Below are 15,323 nucleotides of genomic sequence, written 5' to 3' on the forward strand. Positions count from 1 at the left end.
ACCTTTCAATGTCTAGAGGTGGTTTGATATTGCATCGATAGATGAGGGAGTACGCTGATGTGTGAAAGTGATTTAACCTCTAATCATGAATGATTTGAAGTCCCATCTAAAATCCCTGTGATGCAATGCTTCCTGCCATTACTTAATGGCGGGAAGAAGAGTAGGGGGACCGTCAGGTTCTGCTCTTTACTCCATAAACTCTGTGCAAAATGCCGCATACGCATCTCTTCAGACCACATCTGTGTCAGCCTCTTTTTATGGATGTAGTGTTTCTTTCTATCGTGTATTTCATAGGGTATTAATCACCTTTACATGCTGTGTCTCGAGTAATGAGTACCGTGCTTGTTTGGGGAAGCCTTTGGTGAGGGGAGCACTACAGGGAATGCCCTGATTCTCCAAGAAGACCCTAATCCTTACAAAACACCAGTAGCTGTGTCTTAAACGCTGAGATTTTAAAACCCCCAATCTTGGGTCCAGCCTTCAGCTAAGACTGGAGCCCTCTCCAGTTATAGTGTCAAATATTATGGATTCCGACCCCGCTTCCATAGCGTCACATATGCGTAGAATGAACACTAAAAGGCTGGATCAACACAGCTCAACATGTCATTTATCACTATGTGGAGAATGTGCTGTCACGATTGTGAGATTAGTACTGTTGGAACTGTGTGTACCAACAATACGCCCAACAATTTCTATCTAAGTGTATTTCATAGGGTATTAATCACCTTTACATGCCGTGTCTCGAGTAATGAGTACCGTGTTTGTTTGGAGAAGCCTTTGGTGAGGGGAGCACAACACCTCACAGAGTTAAATTAGCAATGGGCACAAACTCGACCCTGACCTGGATTATGACATATGACTGTAGGTTCAGAAACAGACCATCCCTCCACAACCTATCATCAACCTTCTCAATATCAAGAAACACAGCCACAAGAACCTCCCTATTGTGGACGACCCCTACGGAACACACTCTGGTGCTCCCCTCCCATCAAGACAATGAGTGAGTCTATCATTTACCATCCTCTCCATAGTTTACGGCCTGTCGACGGTTCGAGGCATCTTTCCAAAGGCAGAACCTCCATTAACATTCTTTCATCCAAGTGGCAAAACAGCTCATGTTTTGCCATAGGCCAGTGGTTAACCACCTTTGACTTCAGGTGTAATTCGCGGACCACCCTGCTTAAAAGAGTTCCAGCCCTCCCTTTGTACAAAATTCTTATATTATATTATTATATTATAAGTTCATAGCGTGTGGGAAAAAAATGTCAGCAACGATGCTTATGTTCATTTATCAAACACATAAAACATAAAAATAAAAAAGGAAAACATATGATGGAATACACAAAATAACATTATTTTTTGCAATAATAACAAGCCATAATACCATCATTACTTAACATTAAGTAGAATATATTTGATTAAATTCTCTTATCATTATTTTCAATTATGGTACATAATTAAGAATGAAATCCCACATACCACCTGCAGTACCGTCTTGTACCAGCTATGTGTATGTGGAGCAACAGGGCCGCCGCCGTTGCATATGACATCCAATCCCCAGCCACCCCACGTGGCCCTTCCTGGGCGTCTTGAAGGAGTCCAGGAGTCCAGGAGTATGTGACCCGGGGACCCCAAAACATGTGGCAAACCACAATTGCAAGAAGTAGCAGAACCAGCCTCTACACCCCCCCCCCCCCCCCCCCCCCCCCCGTTACGTATACCTCGCCCTACAGCCACCACATGACCAAAACAATAACAATTCTGACACCTCATCTGGGGCAGGACATCTGGCTAACCAGGTAAGCCCTAGTACCCCCAACCCACCAGGCTGGGAAGATAAGAACCATCACACAAACTGTCACCTTTCTTAATGAATTTTTCTTATCACGTTGTTCTGCCCACTGACACAAAACGAATAGTGAGCCGCTTGCCAGTGCTTTTACATTAAGCACACATCCTACTGCATGCTTCATGGATGAAGACCTTTTTATATGGGTCAAACCTCACCACTGTGCTTGAACTTTCCACGGGCAAAATCCTCATGGAAATCTATTTTCGCCTGGTTCCTACTGCCCTCTCCTTCGCCTTCGCTACCTTATCGTCCTTCGCTTCCTCGCTAGCAACCACTTCTCTCCAGTGAGACTCTGAAATTGGGTAAACCACTGCTACCCGCTGTCCAATTACCCCAGCGAGCGCAGCTGCTGATGCAGCATGTACAAAAAAACACACACTGACGACCCTGGCACAAAATGTTGAAAGGGACTCCCTAAATGATCGGCGAAGGTTCAAACAAAATATATCCACAAGTCTGTGTTAATAATTCAGCCATGTGTGGGAAAACACTTCATTGGATACATAAGCCTCATGACTGAGGAGTCCAGGAAGCTTTTAAAGACAGTGTGACGTCTTTAACGAGTCATGGAGGCTTTTATAGACAGTGTTGTGTCTTTAAGGAGTCTGATAGCCTTTTAAAGGCAGTGTCACGTCTTTAAGGAGTCTAGGAGGCTTTCAAAGACAGTGTGGCGTCTTTAAGGAGTCAGGGAGGCATTTAAAGACAGTTTGTCGTCTTTAAGGAGTCTAGGAGGCTTTTAAAGACAGTGCAGTGTCTTTAAGGAGTCAGGGAGGATTTTAAAGACAGTGTGGTGTCTTTAAGGAGTCAGGGAAACCTTTAAAGCCATCCAGGTGGCCTTAAAAGAGAGAACAAAACGATTATCTTCAAGTATAATTATTTATAATTTCAACACAAATGAAATGAACTAAGGAGTATATTAACTTAGAGGAGTCCAGGTTGCTTTTAAAGACAGTGTGGTGGCCATCAGGCTCCTGACTTGCGCTGACCAATCTTCGGCACGGACAGGTAAACCAAAATCTACAAGGTGGCAAAACAGTTCGGCTGCCACCCAGAGGCCCGCAGGAAAACCCCCCGTTACTGGAGACGTGGTAATCAGTCAAAATCTGAGTTGTGAGTGAAATCTTCAGCTCTGATTTTCATCTATGGAGGCAGGATAACGCATCATTTATAAAAAAAAAATGCTCAAGAAGAACAAACCTTAAGGTCTTAAACACGCAAGCACAGAGGATTTGAACCTGATTTCCCACTGCTACACTGGTAAGAATTCTAGCAATCTATTATAAAACATTTAGACTGCCATAAATACATTTAACACAGGCTATCTTTCTTAAAAGGGATTTAGGAAAGACCAAAGCAGACATGAAATATCAGAGAAACGAATATACCAAGGGCTTAGGATCAAACATTCACAGAATCACAAAGACGTGTGAACATAAATACTAACAACAAAGCATTCTACTTATAGCAGTAGAGGGGTTATCAACAACAGCAGCAGAGCGAGTAGAATCACGAGAACAAGTTCACACATTTCCCAACACAAGTTTATTCTCTTGTGGACAGTGATTGATCTTTAGATTGTTTGGAAATCTCAATTTGTATGGCAAACACTGTCCTGGCCGTCCATTCATCCCATCCATACATCCATCATCAAGCCCTTCATCTGTCAAACCAACCATCCATCCATCCATCTGTACATCCATCTATCCATCCATCCAAACATGATTGAATTAGATAGATGGATCGGATGGGATGTAATCTATGCATCCCATCCGATCCATCTATCGGATGGAAATTCTGTATTCAAATATCCAGAATTCAATATATATGTATCATCATTATCATTATTATGCATAATGTATCCCTCCCACATCCATACATCCATTGTTCGAAGATTTTGTCTGCTGTTATTGCCTTAACAGTTTGTTAATTAAGTACCCTCATCATAAACCATTTGTATTTGGTTATAAGCATACGTTTCATTCAGCTTTGAAACTCAGGGAACATAATCTGTTTATGCGAAATTGAACAGCAGTCCTTTATCGATCAACAGTCAATGCAAAGAATTTTAACGATCTGAATGAATGTCCGATTAATTCATTAATTCTTAAGCTTTGAGAACTGCCATCAAAAGACATACAAGCATACAAAGAAATGTCTGCACACCACTGAAAGACATACCATAAAGTAGACCAGCCTGTTGATTACAGGTTGTTTGTTCTACCGTGAAAGCACAACAATATCAAACAAACAAAAAACTAAAGTTTAAATATTCAATCAGACACCGACTCTGATAATGCTTGCTTGGTATTTGGAATTCATAATGGTGATTCCAGACAAATGACAAAAAAAAATGACAAAAGGTCAGATTGAACAATTGGTTTCCGTAATCATTATGGATGAACGCCCCGCTGACAGATTGGTGTGAATGAGACGCCTCTTATTTCACGTCCTCCTTCATGCCTGCTCATGCCTGCTCTGCCCCCTTCCTCCCTACCCCCATTCAGACACACACACACACACACACACACACACACACACACACAAAAAAAAGTATAAAGATACACACGTATCTTTATACGATTCATCATGCATTAAGTACATGCATGTTCATACATACATACATACATACTAACAAACCCCCACACACACACACACACACACACACACACACACACACACACACACACACACACACACACATACACACACATGTACATGCACACATACATACACACATACATACATACATACATACATACATACATACATACATACATACATACATACATACATACATACATACATACATACATACATACATACATACATACATACATGCACACATGCATAAATACATTCAAACACACAAACACATACCTCATTATTTCTGGTGACTTTAATCTTGGATCTCCAACCTCCAAAACTCTTCCCACATTAACTCAATATGTTATCTGCTATACCCGAGACAATAAAATAGTGGATTTATTGAATGCCAACACCAAGGAGGCCTATAACTCATCACCCCTCCCTCCCCTGGGACTACCCCCTGCCCTTCCTGCCTGTGCACTAAGCTCTCCTACTCAGACAGGCAATAGCCCCTCGTAACGTGAAAGGTGGTCCGACAAGGCTGATGAGGCTCTGAAGGACGGCTCTGAAGACAACTGGGTGGGGAGTACTGCGTGACGAACATGGGGGGCACATTGGCCGCCTCACACACTGTAGAATGGATCATATCAACTTCTGGGTGGAAGTTATATTGAACCCGCTAGAACTGTGTGTGTCGCAAACAACAAACCACAGATTACTTCGGGGCGGATGGGCTCTCCTCAAGGTTGGAAAAGGGGGGCCTTTCAGGTCCGGAAATAAGGGTGAGCTGAAGATTGTTCAGAAGGAGCTTAGGAGGGAGGATCAGGGAGGGGAGAAACCGCGACGGGAAGACCAGGGCGGATCAGCTGAAGTCTGGAGGGCCGTTAAAACCGTCTCTGGTTAACGAAACCCAACTCCCCGGCTATGGGGCCGAAAGTCGGACCGGTTTTCTTCTAAAGAAACTTTTACTTCAAAAGAGTGGATCATTCAGCTATATCTTTTTCAGGAGTCCTGCCTGATGAATCCCCCGTCGTCGTCTGCTCCCCCTGTTCACCCTCACCTCCACACCCCTCACCTCAACCCTGCACATCCACTGCATTTCCTGTCTCAAACTCATACCCTACCAGCATAAACAGACCCCTGGCCTACAATCTGAAACCCCTCAGAAACCAGGTGAGGAAACCGTCAGGGGGAACAGAGCCGCAGGTCTGGAGGGCTTCAGTCCAGCACGTTTTCTACCTGTGCCTGAGGCTTGGGATAGGGCCTCAGCTATGGATCTGACACAAATCTGTTGGTCTGGTCCATGTCCCTCTGTGGCCCCTGAGGAGCCCATCAATGGCCCCGCTGAAGCGCGCCCATCAACCCGGCTTTGGGTTGGATGACGCTCTCATCGACCTCCTGCATCAGATCCCCCTCTCTCACCTGGGTGTAGCCGGGAGGGGCAAGTTGGGGCGCACGGGGGCAGACCACCGCCGCCCAGCGTGGGTCCTGGTGTACCTCACCAACCGACCACGGCATTTGAGGATGCGGAGCTGTGAGTCCAACAGGGTTGTCTGCAGCGTTGGGGCCCAGCAGGGAACAGTCCTGGCAGTTTGACCGGCATCCACCATCTTCTATGGTGTGTTCTGCAAAGGGAGCGGCAGCATCTCGACCGCTGGCAGGAACAGACTCAACAGACCGGGTCAGCAGGCCAGCTCCGTGGTGGGACGCCCCCCCTCGACCGGGTGGAGGTGGTGGTGGGGGGGAAGGGGAGAATGATGGGGAAGCTGTCCTCCCTGACGGAGAATGAACCCCACCCCGACCCTCTGTCAGCACTGGGCAGCTCCTTCAGGGACAGGCTGCTCAACCCGTGGGGTGTGAGGGAGAGATACCGCCACAGCTTCCCTCCTGCTGCTGTCAGAGTCTACAACACGCACTGCCGCCAATCGGCCTCACACACCAGCACTGACTCACTCACTACGTCTCATGTCGAATGTGGAAAATGTGTGAAATATCAATGTACACTAAACCGTGCAATTTCAATAATTCCTGTATGCGCAATCATATAAAAGCAATCATATAAAAAATGAGAAGTCAATCGTATTGACTTTACTTTTCATTATAGCTTGCTTTTTTACTGCTGCTTTCTGCTTTCTATTGCTCTATAACCTTTCGATGCTGTAACGCTGCACTCCACTTTGATGTATACATAGCATACATACACGCCGTACGGCATATTTCTGTATGTACCCATGTACGCAGGTTCAAACATGCAAGCATACATTACACAAATGCATAGCTACCATAACAGTTATACATCCATTACGATCATTCATACATACATACAAACATACATACATTCATGCAGGCATACAATACATACATTCAATTACAGACAGGATAATGAGTCATATATACACATACTACATAAATTAATACATTACATAGAGGGAAATATATAAACTACATATATACATAAGAGTGTAAGAGTAATATAGGCATTATGATAAATACATAATGTGTGCATGCATACATTACATTATAGACAGACAGAATGATGAAACATACATACATACATACATACATACATACATGCATACATACATACATACATACATACATACATACATACATACATACATACATACATACATACATCTATATGTATATATAGATGTATTTATATATACATTTTTGTGTATTTATATATACATTTTTGCATTACTTTTTATCCTAAAAAGTAATTCAAAAAGGATAATACCCAAAGTAATCCCAAAAAGCATGATTGTGTGGGTATTTAACCATTGACCAAACACTTTAGCCATTTTACCCTCCTGGAATTGGTTTATAATTTTTGTGTCGTTAAAGCAAGTGCAGCATTGCACTGAGACCCCGTTCAATTCCCTACTGTGAGGCATCAATGCACAGCATTACACCAGCAGCACATTGGGGGAGAAGTTCCATTTGGTTATCCAAAATCAATATGGTTTTCAAGATATGTGAGAACAAGGAATTTACCCAGCGAAACTCAAACCAACAACTTCACTTGATATTGCGTGGCCTCAGTGAACTATTACACCACCAGGAACACCATTGGGAACTTTTTACATGGTTTGTCTGGATGAAAGGTTGTCAAGGAATGTGAAAACAAGAAAAAGAATCCTCATACCTAATGCAACAATCCTCCCACCGCAAGGTATCTCAGCTAACCATTTCGCCATCAAGACCCGGATTCCTGCATTTTTGATCATATATTCTGAATTTTCTCTTCAACCCTCAATATCATAAAAGCTAATGATTCCACCAGCGTGGCCATCATGATTTTGCTTTACAAGGGCCCTGTTGCCATAGTAATGTAGTCCATATGGTTCATTAATTATAAAGGATTACATTTAGCATGAAGGATTACATTTCAGGGGAACAAATCTTTAGATTTCATTTTTCATTTGTGACAAAATGCTTTTGGAAGTAGCAGGTGACAGTCGCTGTAGTTTAAACTACAACTTTCTCAGGGTGAATGCCACAGCATTCAGAAGTCGCCTTCTTCTGTTACCTCGCTCTGCAACTGAAAGGTGCTGGTATCTTTTGTCATTTTAAAAGGCCCTTATATGAGTGGAGCAGGTACTCTTACCTACAATTACATCACAGGGGCCTCAGAAGTGATTTGAAACCAGGAGAGCAGTGGAAGGCGGGGGTGGGTGATGCAGAAGAGGAAAAGTGAGGCAGTTCTTCTCAATGGCTGACATCTACTTACTCCATTTATGGATTTATGAATTATGAATGATGGTAATTGTATGGATTGCTTTTAAGGATTATGTTCTTTGAATAATTTGTATTATTACTTTTATACATTACATTTCAGGATTACATTTGAGAGACATCGGTTCAAACCGTTAACCCAACTTGACCTGAATGGGTTTGCCTCACAAACGCCTCTACATCTACAAAGTCTTCCATTATATTCATACCTGTATCCATCATTTAAATCGTTAGGCATCGTTATTCTGCTTCCCAGCCCATTCGTTTTACCACCCTCTATAGAAAAAGTAACATCACATCCTGGCGTCAAAGGCAATTAGACGGCAGGAATCCACAGAGGAAAGCAGTTGAAGTTGTTATTCTTGAATTATTTGTCTGAGCATAAAGTGTGACAGCCAAAATTAATGGGAAATGTGTTCCTCCTTGGTGCCAACTTGGGCCTTTCATTAATTCAATAGACTTCTTTGCATCAATGTCAAAGTAAAATAAATTAATAAAACATCTTCAAGATCTATTCCATAAAGTGAGTGAGGAAAGCAGTATTTTGTTTGTTACCAAACAATGACAGAGCAGATGCTTGGGAAGGAAATTTGCAGGAGCTGTTAAGATAGAGGAACTAGCATCGGCTAATCATGGCTGATGACATGAAATGCAAACACATCAGACTGCGCTGGCAGCGACACCTTATTGGCCAAATCCACTTGCATCTCATCGTACCTCATTCAGTGAGTGTACTGTGCACGAAAAGAACCACGCTCGGAGAGAGGGAAGAAAAAAGATTGAAGTGGAACAGAAAAAGATTGAGTAGAAAATAAATACGCACGATGGTTGGGGGGGAGGGGGGGGATTGGGGAGAACAGCGCCTTCATTCTGAAAAAAGATGTGAGGCAGTTTTCGCTAAGGAGAAAATGAACAGGGGCTGGTCCTACGTAACGAGGAGACCTTGAAGCCGTTTGGTGAGAGACAAAGCAGGATGGAGTGATTGAGACTCACCCAGAGAGAGAGAGAGAGAGAGAGAGAGAGAGAGAGAGAGAGAGAGATTCTCCCTCTCTCTCCATCCCTTTCTCTGTGTGTGATTCTCAATCACACACAGAGAGAGGCAGAGGCCAGGTACAGAAAGAGGGAGGGAAGGGAAGCAAGGGAGAAAGGGAGGGGGAGGAAGAAAGAATGAGAGATTGAGGCAGGTGGTCAGGTAACTATACTGAGAGATGGAGAGACCGGTGAGATTGGTAGAGGGGGCAGAGAAAGGGAGACAGGGAGAAGAGAGAAAGGAACCAGAAAGTGATTAGAGGAAGCGGAGAGAAAGGAACAAGAGTGTGGGGAAGAGAGTGAGTGAGAGGAGAGAGAGAGACTGGGGCCAGATAAAGGGAAAGAGGGGGACGGGAGGGAGAGAAAGGAACAAAGGAACAGGTGAGAGAGAGACCTGAGCTCAGATAATGACCAGCAGAACTGTCTATTAATATTTTATTATGTAACTGTTTTATTACGTTTTTACGCAAACACAATCCAGTAGGTCTAGCATTGCCTTTTCATAAAACCGATTGGATTGGATTGCTGTTCTCCGAAATCATCCAACGTCCCACTAAAATACATCATAAAGGTTCAACCTTCAATCATGGTGATGAATTCCAAGGCCAGAAAATACACTTACATTAAAGCTGCAGTGTGTAGGATTTAGTGGCATCTAGCGCTGAGGTTGCAGTTTGCAACCAACTGAACACCCCCCCCCCCCCCCCCCCCTCCCACCCTCCCACCTCTCCCTCTCCACCAACTTGGGAGAGGCTACGGTGGCCTCAAATGGCTTGAAGGTGCCAATTGTCCAAATTGACGTCATTGACGTCATCTTCTAGTCTGGCGTCAAGTAATGAGGTTTCTTGAACCAGCTCGCCATGTAGATACATCATTCTCAGGTAATGAAAGAGGATTCTTACCATCATGAGATCACACACTGATTAAAACACACTTAGGAATATTATATTATATTTCTGCCAAGTCCGTCCAACTAGAAGCCCTTGCACCTTATGTGCTTAGTTAGAGGTTTAAAATTGTAGCTATTTAATCGTTACTAAGAGATTACATTTTTGTACTCAATATGTATGCGCTGGAAAACATAACATACATTCTTAATGCATTTGAATAACGTTCCACACCTTTCAGTTGTGTTAACCGTTTTTTTTTTTACTAATATAAACCAATTTGGCAAGACTAACTGAACACAATCTCATGGGACCTTATGAGAGTGTTTTTGGAGCCAAAGCAGACATCAACGCCTACGATGCCAGCCAGAGTGCGATGGTCCTTGGTTGGCAGCCAGAACAAGTTACAGGGTACATTAAATACCTTCCCAGCCATTCCCCTGAAGATCTATGGTCCTAGCTAGTTAAGCACCTAGAGTTTTTCTCTCCTCTGCACAGGTTCCTGTTTGAAAGGCAGCCGAATAGAAGGGAATGGTTATAGAGAAGCCATCAGATATGAGTGGTCTAATCATCCGTGCACATACAGATGTATGCCAAAAATGTTTTTAACAGATCATTTGACATTTCCCTTTTCTGTCACACCTCTCCCTGGCCTTCATTGAAGAATTTGAATTCATTTTCATTTTTTTGTGCTTTTCTAAGTTATTCAGAAAAGCACTTCCCGCCATGAATGCTTTAATTACGTGTCATTGATTCAGGTCACATTCACACAATCATAAAAAATCTGGGGGGTTCATTTCGATCAAAATAATAGTTGTTATTGGAGCTATAGTAGTTAGCCTTTATCGCTATATATATATATATATATATATATATATAAGTCTTATCTTATAAATGATTCATGGTCAGTCCCATTCTATAATTGGTCCTACCTAGCTCTACTTTTGTTCAGTGAGCAGGTCAGACAGACATGCCTAGGTCTGGATGTTGGGTTGATCTCGGCTGGCAGACACACGAAGCGCTCAGCATGAGCGTTACACCAACATTGGGAAAATGTACGATTCATTTTACATTGTGTTTATGATTATAAATGGCAAAATGGTATTAACTTTACGATTACGACTTTTTGCACTATTTATAATGTATCTTTGTTATGTACTTGTTTATGTACTTGTTTATGTTATGTACTTAACAACAATATTATATTGTTAGATATTTCAGGGTGACATGGTGAGCATAGTGACCTGCTAAATGAGCCTGAATGGGGCTGTGATCATGGTGACTACCCTGTACAAATAGTCAGTCCCCTAACAGGTGGTAAAGGAAATGCTTGATTCAAAGTCACTGCCAAGCTGACACAGTAAATACAATAGAGTCGCGATCGAAACGCTATGTGATAAAATACACGAGGGGTGGTTCAAACCCACCGTTTAAGTGCTTTTTGATATCAACTGACAACATACTCATATATAAAACCATTAAAATAAAGCAGAAGTAACCAATATTTCCCCTCCTATAACTATGTATGTCAAAATAAAAAATAATTCTGGACATCTTGCTTGAGATTTAATGAAAATACTTTGACATTATTATTTTTTACCCAAAGGATTTAATTTGAAGAAAGGCAATTTGGAGATATCAGCCACTCCCCCACAAAAATGACTAGCCTAGAATAGCCTTGTGGAAGACTCCAGTCATGCACAATGAGCAGACAAGCAGAGTGCGTGGTTAAGGAAGGTAGGTAGACAGACAGCCATCATGTCATTCTGGTGAATGAAATGATGAAGGCCATATCTTATTTTATCCTTTGTTGTCCGAGCACAACATTTATTGATTGCGGAAGAGATTTTCCCATTAATATGATGAAAATGCTTCTAAAGAAATTGACTACCTAGCTTTAATATTATTTAATTGAATAGGCGGCGTTGACAAAATTGGCATTGGTGTGACAGCTGGTACTACATATGTTAGTCTTTATGAGAAAGAAAATTTAATCTTCATATCATTTAGTTGCGATATAAAGATGTAAGTGGAAAAAATATGTTATTTTGATGCTCTACATTAAGAAAATATGTTTTGACAGTAAATAAATAAGTGTAGACACCTGGGAAAAAAGGGAGGAAGCAGCCTCACAGATGAAACATACAAAATGTATTTTTCGGTTAGAACTTTGCATTTATTTTTGGTAAACTCTCAATAAACAGATAGCCTACAAATTGGGACTTGCGCTTGAAAGAACATTTAGACAGGGGAAATATTTAATTTACAGGAAAAAGGGAAGCAACAATTTAGAAAAAACAGCCATATAAATCAACAAATAAAAATATTAAAATAAACATGATATAAAAACAGAAAATTATATGCAATAAGTGTCCTTCATTTCACCGTTTACCAAACATCTATGTAAAATTAGACTATTGTTCAATTTATCATCCCTTAACTGGGGACAGTTACTTGCTGGGATATTGAAAGCTATTGAAAATAGTCTGAGAAACAGTTTTTCAACACAGCTCATCAGACTCCCAGATGGTTTGTAATGAAAGATATGAATACACTTTCCTCCAAATATCATGGAAAGTTACCAGAGAGGGACTCAATTTTGATGGCGTCCACTTGGATCCTGGCTTGGATCCTGGATATTTATTTTAACTGTTTACACAAGAAGACATCTAATTTTATTTGGAAAAAGTAAACACAATTTCCATTCTAGGATTAGTAAACTACATCTTATCCCGGGGGAAACATTTATAGCACCAGGAGTGGTGCTCACTTCCACCTGAATGTTAACTCAAGAATATGAATGCCGAATCTCATATATACTATATTTTGTAAAGCTGAAAAGTAATAGAGCCCTATTGTCCTAAGACAAAAGAGTTTAAGAGTTATGTTTCCATCTTTCCAACATTTATTTTTAACATTCATCACAGTCCTGTATAGTAAGCAAGCAAATTACAATCTCTAGATGTTTTATATATATTTCATAAATATTATTTATTTTATAAAAAAGTACAGATATTGTTTTATATAGTGTCATATACAAGGTCTTCAAACCTCAATGTATTATATATCTATTTTCACTCCTTAGATTCACAGACATTAGTTTCCAAAGTCAAATGTCGTCCTTTCACGTTGCCATGGAAACCAGTGCTCTGTATTGATTAAGGGATTTGTCAAGGACAAAAGATAATCACACTATCACTACTTGCAATCAACTGTGAATACGTTTGAAATTATAGGAATAGGAAAACTTGTAAAAAAAGAACAGCCTTTCTCACCTTGCCTCAATCCATTGTCTCCTCTCAAATCTTGTGTGTAAGTTTCATGATTGGACGTGCCATTGCTCCGAGCTGGAAACACACTCACTTCCTCAACATATTTATCACACCTAATATTTGTCATTATATACGTCATGTTGGTCATTCTATGTAGAGATTCTGCTTATTAATAAACCTCAAGGATTTATACACATAATGCTCAGAGTGACATATCATCTCTGTTCTGAACCGCTGGCTATGCAAATGGACTTTTTCAATCAATTAATTCTCAGCTGACAACAACAATAATGTTTTTATGGTAATATGGGTGATAATCACGCTTCATTTTCCGGCTGACAGACGACAGTAGCTTGGTCCTCAGGAAAGGACGTTTTCCTGTCATTGAGTCTCCTGATTGCACATCACCACAGAAGTACACACCAAACAGCAAGGTACGCACCATATCCACAGAGGAAGTCTGGGACAACTATCGCAGAGAATGTTTGCTTTATGTTTCCACCTCCAAAAAAACGTTTTAAACGTTTTATTTTTCTGTACACTTGCCTCCCACTGTAAAAAAAGCTCTATCGCCAGTGTTAAGCAAAGAGAACATTTTAGCTGCTTTGCTCTTTGTTCTCTTGTTTTCCATACAACAGTATTTTGAAACACAAAATGTTTTATAAGACAGAACTCCATTAAGTATTGAGCCGTGTCTGCTATGCCTAAAGAACCAGACTCTGGGAATATTGTCTTTTTTTTTTTCATCACTAATGGATCGAGGGCCCATTATTGGACGTTCTGTCCATTAATGAAACAGTCCTGCTGTTATATTTATAAGAATCTCCACCAAAGAAAAACATGAACTTGAACATGAAACTTATAAATTAAAAGCAAGCCTCTGAAATTACCATATTATTGTTTGAATGTCTTATATATATATATATATATATATATATATATATATATACATATATATACATATATATATGGTCCACCGTAGTTAAGGAATGCAAAATCAGCAAAACAAAATCAGCCCAACACAATATAACAATCATTCCTCCTAAATCCAAGACTCATCAATGATTTATGGCTTCTACACTTAATGCAAAGTAACATATACAGTATTTTGGTCCACGGTGGTTACAAACATCCAAATCAAAGTCATCATCTCCCTTAATAGTATATATACATTCATCTCATCATCAACATCATCATCATCTAACGTCCCCTTGGGTGTGCACATCTAAGCCGGTGGGTAAAGGTGTGGGGTACTCATACAGTCAGGGAGTCATAGAGAGGGAGAGTGGGAGCTGCGGTCGCAGTCAGAACAGCACCGTCTCCATCTCTACCTGAGGGGAGCGTCGGTTGGTGCCGCAGCCCCGGAGCAAGGCAGCCGGACCGCAGTCTGCCAGGGTGCACGCCTGCACGCTCACAAGGCTACAGCGGGACAGGGACACGGCTTTCAGCACCTCCTCGGACACACCCGGGTCTGAGGAGGAGGAGGAGGAGGAGGTGGTGGGAGAGGAGGAGGGAGGAGGAAGAGGAAGAGGAGGAGGAGCAGTAGGAGGGGGAGGAAGAGGAGGAGGGGGGGGAGGAGGAGGGAGGAGGAAGAGGAAGAGGAGGAGGAGGGAGAGGAGGAGCAGTAGGAGGGGGAGGAAGAGGAGGAGGGGGGGGAGGAGGAAGGGGAGGAGGAGGGAGAGGAGGAGCAGTAGGAGGGGGAGGAAGAGGAGGAGTGGGGGGGAAAGAGAATGGAGAGGTTGTAGCAAAAGAAGCAGAGGAGAAGGATGAGGAGGAGGAGAAGGATGAGGAGGAGGGGAAGTGGGAGTTTTAATCTCGGAATGCGCTAGACCAGATGTGATGACATCATATGCCAACAGACCTGCTCTCTCTCTCTCACTTATGGATGATTCATTTTCTTACTGATGTTCATAAAACTTCATATAATTAACTTAATACTAAAGATATACGAAGAATATA

General features: G+C 41.7%; 1 protein-coding gene across 1 annotated transcript in view; it reads right to left on the bottom strand.

Annotated features, from left to right (window-relative positions):
* Positions 1-11,961: 11,961 nt before the first annotated feature.
* LOC130372137 (uncharacterized) overlaps positions 11,962-15,323 on the bottom strand; it is a 47,789-nt gene continuing 44,427 nt past the window's right edge. The window contains exon 21 of the mRNA XM_056577931.1: positions 11,962-14,835. Coding sequence (XP_056433906.1) covers positions 14,669-14,835 — 167 coding nt within the window. The 3' untranslated portion in view covers positions 11,962-14,668. The remainder of the gene's footprint in view (positions 14,836-15,323) is intronic.

This window comes from Gadus chalcogrammus, chromosome 19 (genome assembly GCF_026213295.1).
Source record: "Gadus chalcogrammus isolate NIFS_2021 chromosome 19, NIFS_Gcha_1.0, whole genome shotgun sequence".
In the NCBI taxonomy this organism is placed as follows: Eukaryota; Metazoa; Chordata; class Actinopteri; order Gadiformes; family Gadidae; genus Gadus; species Gadus chalcogrammus.